The following is a 10,682-nucleotide window of genomic DNA, read 5'->3' as shown; positions in this document are numbered from 1 at the left end:
TCATAGGGTCCTATGGGATTGAGGGGTTACCCAGGAATGATGGGCCCCAAGGCAGAGGCGGTAAGTTACAACACACCTCTCTACCTCCTTTACCACACTCTCTCCATCCACCACATCCCTCCTCCCCTGGTTTCTTTCTATCTGCACTATAAACACTACCTGTTACCTTCTAAGGGGACATTTGGAAAGAATTCAAAATCTCTCTTTTCTCTCACTCAATCCCTCCCTGTCTCTCTTTCTTCTCTCTCATGTGCTCTCTCTCTCTCTCTCTCTCTCTCTCTCTTGCTTTCTCTAATGAGAAAGGGTTGTCTGGGATCACTGTTCCTCCATCTGTAGTTAATGATCCAGGAAGGCCATCCATCTTAGCATTAGCATTAGCTGTGTTAGTCAAGTTAGCGCCCAGGCTAGGTGCCAAGCAGAATGCCTGGCTGTTGGTGTGTAGCGCTAAGTGCAAATCATCCTTTTATCACAGTGGTTAGGATCTTTGCGCTCGTTAGCATGCCCCATAGACACTGAAGGAAATTATAATAAATCAAAGAACAACAACTTCTGAAGATGTGTTACACTTGCTAAAGTACCACAATCTTCTTCTGAAAGATAGACATAGACTATCTTCAGAACACAGCTTACCTTCAGACACAGTCTACCTTCACACACAGTCTACCTTCAGACACAGACTACCTTCAGAACACAGTCTACCTTCAGACACAGTCTACCTTCACACACAGTCTACCTTCAGACACAGTCTACCTTCACACACAGTCTACCTTCAGACACAGTCTACCTTCACACACAGTCTACCTTCAGAACACAGCTTACCTTCAGACACAGTCTACCTTCACACACAGTCTACCTTCAGACACAGACTACCTTCAGAACACAGTCTACCTTCAGACACAGTCTACCTTCAGAACACAGTCTACCTTCAGAACACAGTCTACCTTCAGAACACAGTCTACCTTCAGACACAGTCTACCTTCAGACACAGTCTACCTTCAGACACAGCTTACCAAACCCTGTGGAACTATGTAGGCTTTATTGTAACTTCAGAGATTCTTGTAAGAGTAGACACACACAAGTGACTAGCCATTTATTACCATCAAATCAAATCAAATGTATTTATATAGCCCTTCGTACATCAGCTGATATCTCAAAGTGCTGTACAGAAACCCAGCCTAAAACCCCAAACAGCAAGCAATGCAGGTGTAGAAGGAAAAACTCCCTAGAAAGGCCAAAACCTAGGAAGAAACCTAGAGAGGAACCAGGCTATGTGGGGTGGCCAGTCCTCTTCTGGCTGTGCCGGGTGGAGATTATAACAGAACATGGCCAAGATGTTCAAATGTTCATAAATGACCAGCATGGCCCAATAATAATAAGGCAGAACAGTTTAAACTGGAGCAGCGGCACGGCCAGGTGGACTGGAGACAGCAAGGAGTTATCATGTCAGGTAGTCCTGAGGCATGGTCCTAGGGCTCAGGTCCTCCGAGAGAGAGAAAGAAAGAGAGAAAGAGAGAATTAGAGAGAGCACACTTAAATTCACACAGGACACCGAATAGGAAAGGAGAAGTACTCCAGATATAACAAACTGACCCTAGCCCCCCGACACATAAACTACTGCAGCATAAATACTGGAGGCTGAGACAGGAGGGGTCAGGAGACACTGTGGCCCCATCCGAGGACACCCCCGGACAGGGCCAAACAGGAAGGATATAACCCCACCCACTTTGCCAAAGCACAGCCCCCACACCACTAGAGGGATATCTTCAACCACCAACTTACCATCCTGAGACAAGGCCGAGTATAGCCCACAAAGATCTCCGCCACGGCACAACCCAAGGGGGGGGGGGGTTGCCTTTCATCTACTTCCTGAAATGCTAATGAGCAGGAAGTGACTAATTCTCCTTTCCTATCTCTCGCAGGGCCCTCGTGGTTACAAGGGCATCAATGGACCAGTTGGCCAACCTGGACCCCCAGTAAGTATCCAGGAGACTGATATTTGACATTGTGAGTTGATGGGTCTAATTGATCAATCTGATCAGAAGTGTTTGTCTCTCCTCTGTAGGGTGAGGAGGGACCTCAGGGACCACCTGGAGAGGCTGGGGAGAAAGGAGATTTAGTGAGTATTTTACCTAACAGCTATCCATCTTCTCATCAGTGTCTAACTTAATCACACGGATTATGATGATTATGATAGAGGTGTTGTTGATGAAGATAATGATGTTTCTTACAGGGTGGTCGAGGTATCAAGGGCCCACAAGGAGCTGTTGGCAAGAAGGGAGAGAACGTGAGTGAACAAACACACTTCTATAATCACAATATGGTCTGGTATCTTCTGTTACTACAATATAACACAGTCTGCTGTTCACACTATGTTCTGTTATCTTCTAGTACTACAATACAACACAGTCTGCTGTTCACACTATGTTCTGGTATCTGCTAGTACTACAATATAACACAGTCTGCTGTTCACACTATGTTCTGTTATCTTCTAGTACTACAATAAAACACACATATCTACTGTGTAGTAATAATAGTGTTGGAGACATGGTTGGCCATACAGTATCATGTTAACTGATGTCTGGTGTTTCAGGGTCTGCCTGGTATCGATGGAAAGGATGGCACTCCTGGCATCCCTGGAATCAAGGTAAGGCCTGGTGTATATTTCATCTATGCACCTGTCCCTGTATCCTAGCTGGATTATTGGTGATGATGGTGATGATGATGATGATGATAGTGAGGATGATGATAATGCTGTTTATCATAGTGATGATAGTGATGATGATAATGGTATTGATGATAGTGATGATGATGATGATGATGATAGTGGTGATAATGATTATGATGATGATGACGATGATGCTGTTGATGATAGTGATGGTAATCCTGATGATGCTTATGATTGTGATGATGGTGGTGCTGATGATATTTATGATAGTGATGATGATGATGATAGTGGTGATAGTGATGGTGATGATTATGATGATGATGATGCTGTTGATGGTAGTGATGATGATACTGTTGATGATAGTGATGGTAATCATGATGATGATGATGATGGTGGTGTTGATGATAGTTATGATGATAGTGATGATAATGATGAGTCTCTTCTTCTTCTTCTCTGCAGGGTGCCCCAGGGCAGGCTGGGAGGCCTGGTGGTCCCGGTCACCAGGGAACAGCAGTTAGTAACACATTTAGTATCAACTGTATGTGTACACGTGTGTGTGTGTGTGCGTGTGTGAGTGTGTGTACATTGCGGTGTGTTTGTGAGAGAAAGAGAGAGAGAGACCACCATCTAATATCCACTATAATTATCCCATCATTATTTATGATTATGTGTGAGAGAGAGAGAGAGAGAGAGAGAGAGAGAGAGAGAGAGAGAGATTAACCTCAGTTAGTCCATGTAAACAAGCTCTAAACCCTCATTGTCGCCCAGAACACGCAAAGGGTCTTCTCACCACCATAAATCACCCCCCCACCTGCACAGAACCCAAAAAAACAGAAAGAGCAACGTTTTGCTGTGAATTATGTGTGTGTGTGTGTGTGTGTGTATGTGTGTGTCCAGTGTGTGTGTGTGTGTTTTCTGGGCAAGTGTCCAGCTTGACTCTTTGACTCAAGCCATTTTGGAATTTAAACCACCTTGAAATTGCTGCTTCTCTCCACCAGTGGGCGATTCCTCATAACAAGTGTGTGTGTGTGTGTGTGTGTGTGTGGTGTCTGTGTGGTGTGTGTGTGTGTGTCTGTGTGATGTGTGTGTCTGTGTGGTGTGTGTGTGTGCCTGTGTGGTGTGTGTTTGTGTGTCTGTGTGGTGTGTGTGCCTGTGTGGTGTCTGTATGGTGTGTGTGTCTGTGTGGTGTGTGTGTCTGTGTGGTGTGTGTGTTTGAGAGAGAGATAGAAAGGTAATGAGAGTGGGATTTCAATGATACACACTATCAAAGTGTGACATTAACACAGCCACACTTTTAACACTGGCACTTAGTTTATCACCTACTTAGCCACACACACACACACACACACACACACACACACACACACACACACACACACACACACACACACACACACACACACACACACACACACACACACACACACACACACACACACACACACACACACACACAGCAGTGACTCTTACCTTTGTACCACATTGTCCATTGTCTCCAGGCAGACCAGGTGCTCCCTGTGAACGCAGATTAGTGAGATAACGAGGCTGTATACTCACAACACAGCTAGCTACATGTACATGAAAACCTTTTGGACAGTCACCTGTAAAGTAGAAACATAGAATAAGGGGTCACTTAGAAGTCCTTTATTTGACCTTTGACCTACTCTTTGGCCTTGTCTCACTCATAGGGTTTGCCTGGCAGCCCCGGAACCAAGGGTGGACCTGGAGGCAAGGTAAGGCTGAGACCGTCTCCCCCCTGTTTTGTTGTCCTACTGCTTGAGCACAATAATACAGAACAATACAAACTAAAACACAAACTAAGACAACGGAAGCTACTCCCTCAACTGATAACGGCAGGTAGCCTAGTGGTTAGAGGGGCGGCAGGTAGCCTAGTGGTTAGAGGGGCGGCAGGTAGCCTAGTGGTTAGAGGGGCGGCAGGTAACCTAGTGGTTAGAGGGGCGGCAGGTAACCTAGTGGTTAGAGCATTGGACTTGTAACCGAAAGGTTGCAAGATTGAATCCCTGAGCTGACAAGGTAAACATCTGTTGCTCTGCCCCTGAACAAGGCAGTTAACCAACTGTTCCTAGGCTATCATTGAAAATAAGAGTTTGTCCCTAGTTGACTTGCCTAGCTAAATAAAGGTACAAAAAAAGACAACTTCATGTTCTGTTTCCTTTCAGGGAGAGCCTGGTCCCAGAGGTCATGTTGGAATGTCTGGTGCCCCAGGACCTCAGGTAGGCCACCTGCCCATATGTAGTGCATGTTTGTTTTCCTCACACCAGACTACAGATTGTTATTGTGACTGTTGTTAGCCTCACTCTCAACTCAAATCAATTCAAGGGGCTTTATTTGCATGGGAAACATATGTTAACATTGCCAAAGCAACTGAAGTAGATAATAAACAAGAGTGAAATAAACAATAAAAATGAACGGTAAACTTTAGACTCACAGAAGTTCCAAAAGAATAAAGACATTTCAAATGTCATATTATGTCTATATACAGTGTTGTAACGATGTGTAAATGGTTAGAGTACAAAAGAGAAAATAAATAAGAATCGGTTGTATTTACAATGGTGTTTGTTCTTCACTGGTTGCCCTTTTCTCATGGCAACAGCTCACAACTGTGGAATTTCACCCAGTAGATATGGGAGTTAATCATAATTGCGTTTGTTTTCAATTCAAATCAAATCAAAGTTTATTTGTCACGTGCGCCGAATACAACAGGTGTAGACCTTAGAGTGAAATGCTTAATTACAGGCTCTAACCAATAGTGCAAAAAGGTTTTAGGTGAACAATAGGTAAGTAAAGAAATACAACAACAGTAAAAATACTAAATACAGTAGCGAGGCTATAAAAGTAGAGAGGCTACATACAGACACCGGTTAGTCAGGCTGATTGATGTAGTATGTACATGTAGATATGGTTAAAGTGACTATGAATATATGATGAACAGAGAGTAGCAGTAGTGTAAAGAGGGGTTGGTGGGTGGCGGGTGGTGGGACACAGTGCAGATAGCCCGGTTAGCACTGGTTGGTGGGCCCAATTGAGGTAGTATGTACATGAATGTATAGTTAAAGTGTCTATGCCTACATGATAAACAGAGAGTAGCAGCAGCGTAAAAAGAGGGTTTGGGGGGGCACACAACGCAAATAGTCCGGGTAGCCATTTGATTACCTGTTCAGGAGTCTTATGGCTTGGGGGTAAAAACTGTTGAGAAGCCTTTTTGTCCTAGACTTGGCACTCCAGTACTGCTTGCCAAGCGGTAGAAGAGAGAACAGTCTATGACTGGGGTGGCTGGGGTCTTTGACAATTTGTAGGGCCTTCCTCTGACACCGCCTGGTGTAGAGGTCCTGGATGGCAGGCAACTTAGCACCAGTGATGTACTGGGCCGTACCCACTACCCTCTGTAGTGCCTTGCGGTTGGAGGCCGAGCAATTGCCATACCAGGCAGTGATGCAGCTGTAGAATGTTTTGAGGATCACAGGACCCATGCCAAATCTTTTTAGTTTCCTGAGTTTCCTGAGGGGGAATCACGACTGTCTTGGTGTGTTTGGACCGTTCTAGTTTGTTGTTGATGTAGACACCAAGGAACTTGAAGCTCTCAACCTGCTCCACTACAGCACCGTCGGTGAGAATGGGGACGTGCTCGGTCCTCCTTTTCCTGCAGTCCACAATCATCTCCTTTGTCTTGGTTACGTTGAGGGATAGGCTGTTATTCTGGCGCCACCCGGCCAGGTCTCTGACCTCCTCCCTATAGGCAGTCTCGTCGTTGTCGGTGATCAGGCCTACCACTGTTGTGTCGTCTGCAAACTTAATGATGGTGTTGGAGTCATGCCTGGCCATGCAGTCGTTGGTGAACAGGGAGTACAAGAGGGGACTGAGTACACACCCCTGGGGAGCTCCAGTGTTGAGGATCAGCGTGGCAGATGTGTTGCTTTGTGGATCTGTGTAATCTGATGGAAATATGTGTCTCTGATATGGCCATACATTTGTCAGGAGGTTAGGAAGTGCAGCTCAGTTTCCACCTTATTTTTCTGGAGAGCCAGGTCTACCCCCGCAGGCTTTCTCAATAGCAAGGCTATGCTTACTTAGTGTCATGCCCTGACCTCAGAGAGCCTTTTTATTTCTCTATTTGGTTAGGTCAGGGTGTGATTTGGGTGGGCATTCTAGTTTGTCTGTTTCTTTGTTGGCCGGGTGTGATTCCCAATCAGAGGCAGCTGTCTATCGTTGTCTCTGATTGGGAATCATACTTAGGCAGCCTTTTTTCCCACCTGTGTTTGTGGGTAATTATTTATTTTCTGTGAGTGTTTGTGTGCGCCACGGTTGCGTCACGTTCGGTTTCTGTTTACCTGTTTTTTGTGAAAGTTTCACTCCAATTAAAGATGTGGAATGACATGCACGCTGAGCCTTGGCTAATTTATGACAGGGAGTTTGAAGACAGCGAGCGTGACATTTAGTCTGTACATAGTCAAAGCTTTCCTTAAGTTTGGGTCAGTCACTGTGGTCAGGTATTCTGCCACTGTGTTCTCTGTTTAGGGCCAAATAGCATTCTAGTTTGCTCTGTTTTTTGGGGAGAATTCTTTCCAATGTGTCAAGTAATTCTCTTTTTGTTTCTCATGATTTGCTTGGGTCTAATTGTGCTGCTGTCCTGGGGCTCTGTGGGGTGTGTTTGTGTTTGTGAATAGAGCCCCAAGACCAGCTTGCTTAAGGGACTCTTCTCCAGGTTCATCTCTCTGTAGGTGATGGCTTTGTTATGGAAGGTTTTGGAATCGCTTCCTTTTAGGTAGTTGTAGAATTTAATGTCTCTTTTCTGGATTTTGATTATTAGCGGGTATCAACCTAATTCTACTCTGCATGCATTATTTGGTGTTCTACGTTGTACACTGAGGATGTGTTTGCAGAATCCGCATGCAGAGTCTCAATTTGGTGTTTGTCCATTTTGTGAATTCTTGGTTGTTGAGTGGACCCCAGACCTCACAACCATAAAGGGCAATGGGTTCGGTTCTATAACTGATTCAAGTATTTTTAGCCAGATCCTATTTGGTATGTCGAATTTGATGTTCCTTTTGATGGCATAGAAGGCTTTGTGAAAGTTACCTGTGGCGCTGATGTTTAGGCCAAGGTATGTATAGTTTTTTGTGTGCTCTAGGACAATGGTGTCTAGATGGAATTTGTATTTGTGGTCCTGGCGACTGGACCTTTTTTGTAACACCATTATTTTGGTCTTACTGAGATTTACTGTCAGGGCCAAGGTCTGACAGAATCTGTGCAGAATATCTAGGTGCTGCTGTATTCCCTCCTTAGTTGGTGACAGAAGCACCAGATCATCAGCAAACAGTGGACATTTGACTTCAGATTCTAGTAGGGTGAGGCCAGGTACTGCAGACTGTTCTAGTGCCCTCGCCAATTTGTTGAAGAGTGTGGGGCTAAACCTGCATCCCTGTCTCACCCCACAGCCCTGTGGAAAGAAATGTGTGTTTTTTGCCAATTTTAACTGCAGACTTCTTTGTGTACATGGATTTTATAATGTTTGTTTTTTCCCCAACACCACTTTCTATCAATTTGTATAGCAGACCCACATGCCAAATTGAGTCAAAGGATTTTTTGAACCCAACAAAGCATGAGAAGACTTTGTTTTGTTTTGTTTGTTTCTCTGGCAATTAGGTTGTGCGGGGTGAATATGTGATCTGTCATACGATAATTTGGTAAAAAGCCCATTTGACATTTGCTCAGTACATTGTTTTCACTGAGGAAATGTAAAAGTCTGCTGTTAATGATAATGCAGATGATTTTCCCAAGGTTGCTTTTGATGCTTATCCCACCGTAGTTATTGGGGTCTCTCTCTCCTTCTCTGTCAGGGTGAGCCTGGTCTTCCTGGTGAAGCTGGTATGGAGGGCGTTCCTGGACCTAAGGTATCTTCTATAACAAGTCACCATAGCTATAACAAGTCATCATCACTATAACAAGTGCTATGGAGTTTTTGAATGAATCTCTCTACGTCTCTCTCTCTCTCTCTCTCTCTCTCTCTCTCTCTCCGTCTCTCTCTCTCTCTCTCTCTCTCTCTCTGTCTCTGTCTCTGTCTCTCTGTCTCCCTCTCTCTCACTCTGTCTGTCTCTCTCTCTCTATCTCTTTCTCTCTGTCTCTCTGTCTCTCTCTCTCTCTCTCTCTCTCTCTCTCTCTCTGTCTCTCTGTCTGTCTGTCTGTCTGTCTGTCTGTCTGTCTCGCTCTGTCTCTCTCTCTCTGTCTCTCTCTCTCTGTCTCTCTCTCTCTCTCTCTCTCTGTCTCTCTCTGTCTCTCTCTCTGTCTCTCTCTCTGTCTCTCTCTCTCTGTCTCTGTCTGTCTCTCTGTCTCGCTCTGTCTGTCTCTCTCTCTGTGTCTGTCTCTCTCTCTCGCTCTGTCTCTCTCTCTCTCGCTCTGTCTCTCTCTCTCTCGCTCTGTCTCTCTCTCTCTCTCTCTCTCTGTCTCTCTCTCTCTCTCTCTCTCTCTCTCTCTCTCTCTCTCTCTCTCTCTGTCTCTCTCTCTGTCTCTCTCTCTCTCTCTGTCTCTCTCTCTCTCGCTCTGTCTCTCTCTCTCTCTCTGTCTCTCTCTCTCTCTAACTCTGTCTCTCTCTCTCTCTGTCTCCCTCTCTCTCGCTCTGTCTCTCTCTCTCGCTCTGTCTCTCTCTCTCTCTCTCTCTCTCTCTCTCTGTCTCTCTCTCTCTGTCTCCCTCTCTCTCGCTCTGTCTCTCTCTCTCTCTCTGTCTCTCTCTGTCTCTCTCTCTCTGTCTCTCTGTCTCTCTGTCTCTCTCTCTCTCTGCCTCTCTCTTTCTGTCTCTCTCTCGTTCTCTCTCCCTCAGGGTGACAGAGGCCAGAGGGGAGCTGTAGGGCCACAGGGTATTGTCGGCAAGGCTGTAAGTCACTTCTGCACATCTCAGCAGAAACATGTACTTTCGGCTAAATCTGTGGTTCTCTAACTCCGGTTCCTGACAAGAGATCACTTTTAAATAACAAGTAAACACACATCTAGCCAGGACAATAATCTAAGTGTTGTTGTGTGTCTGCAGGGCAACAAGGGTATGAGAGGGCCTATGGGTGTCCCAGGGGCTCAAGGCATCTCAGGAACCAAGGGAGACAAGGTGTGTGTGTGTGTGTGTGTGTGTGTGTGTGTGTGTGTGTGTGTGTGTGAAAAATACCCTTAATCTTTGTGTGTGCCTGTGTGTAAAATATATGTGTGCTCTTGCATCTGTGAGTTTACGAATGTGTCTGTATCGAGACATATTGTTTGTGTGTCCATGCGAGTGCATGCGTGTGTTTGTTTTAATGTTGAACGTCGAAGCCACAACGAGGATGCATTCCTGTCGATATCATACACATGTGATCATGCAGTTATCCAATTGGCCTGTTGGTGGCAGTGCTGACCCACAAATCCTCCAGCCTCATGAAGATGCTGCCGTTGTCCCACACAGAGCCTTAGCAATATAAATGATAGTACGAGAGTCGTCATCTCCCATGTCTTTAGATGAAACGACATCTTTCTTACTGTGTGCTGTGTCTCCTGCAGTCCTTAGCTGGATCAATATATTGGCCTTGCTCTTTCTTAGAATGTATTATATATTTGACTGTATTTACTGTGTGACTCATTTCTTTACACAGGGATTCCAAGGAAAAGTTGGTGCGAAGGGAGACTTTGTGAGTAGCAGTAAGCCTGTGATTTAAACCAATGCCATAGCCGCATAATGAAGTGTCCAAAATAACTCACGTATGATGCAATTGGAATAGGCTTTGTAATAGCAATTTGTAATAATAAAAATCTTTGAAATAGCCGATGATCAATAGATTTTTTTTCTCACACGCTCTCTCACTCTTTCAGGGTGATCCTGGTGTGGAAGGCTTGGCTGGGGAGAAAGGAGAGAAGGTGAGGGGCTTTATCAGGATGGGACGGGGGAGGCATCATGAAGGGGGATGCCACATTCTGGAAGAGCAAGGGTTGAGTCTAATGGGAAGGTTTGAGTCTAAGGGGAAGGGTTGAGTCTAAGAGG

At 45.2% G+C, this 10,682-nt stretch overlaps 1 protein-coding gene across 1 annotated transcript in view; it reads left to right on the top strand.

The window, feature by feature from the left end:
* The window catches only part of LOC110489382 (uncharacterized), a 37,801-nt gene that overhangs the window by 15,993 nt on the left and 11,126 nt on the right, over positions 1-10,682 (top strand). Inside the window, exons 14-26 of the mRNA XM_036971048.2 lie at positions 7-60; positions 1,920-1,973; positions 2,063-2,116; positions 2,231-2,284; positions 2,591-2,644; positions 3,125-3,178; positions 4,354-4,398; positions 4,846-4,899; positions 8,524-8,577; positions 9,501-9,554; positions 9,708-9,779; positions 10,297-10,332; positions 10,514-10,558. Of these exons, the coding sequence (XP_036826943.2) occupies positions 7-60; positions 1,920-1,973; positions 2,063-2,116; positions 2,231-2,284; positions 2,591-2,644; positions 3,125-3,178; positions 4,354-4,398; positions 4,846-4,899; positions 8,524-8,577; positions 9,501-9,554; positions 9,708-9,779; positions 10,297-10,332; positions 10,514-10,558 (684 nt within the window). The remainder of the gene's footprint in view (positions 1-6; positions 61-1,919; positions 1,974-2,062; positions 2,117-2,230; positions 2,285-2,590; positions 2,645-3,124; positions 3,179-4,353; positions 4,399-4,845; positions 4,900-8,523; positions 8,578-9,500; positions 9,555-9,707; positions 9,780-10,296; positions 10,333-10,513; positions 10,559-10,682) is intronic.

This window comes from Oncorhynchus mykiss, chromosome 30 (genome assembly GCF_057628025.1).
Source record: "Oncorhynchus mykiss isolate SJ-2025 chromosome 30, ASM5762802v1, whole genome shotgun sequence".
Taxonomy (NCBI): Eukaryota; Metazoa; Chordata; class Actinopteri; order Salmoniformes; family Salmonidae; genus Oncorhynchus; species Oncorhynchus mykiss.
This window is presented reverse-complemented; position numbering and strand designations above follow the sequence as displayed.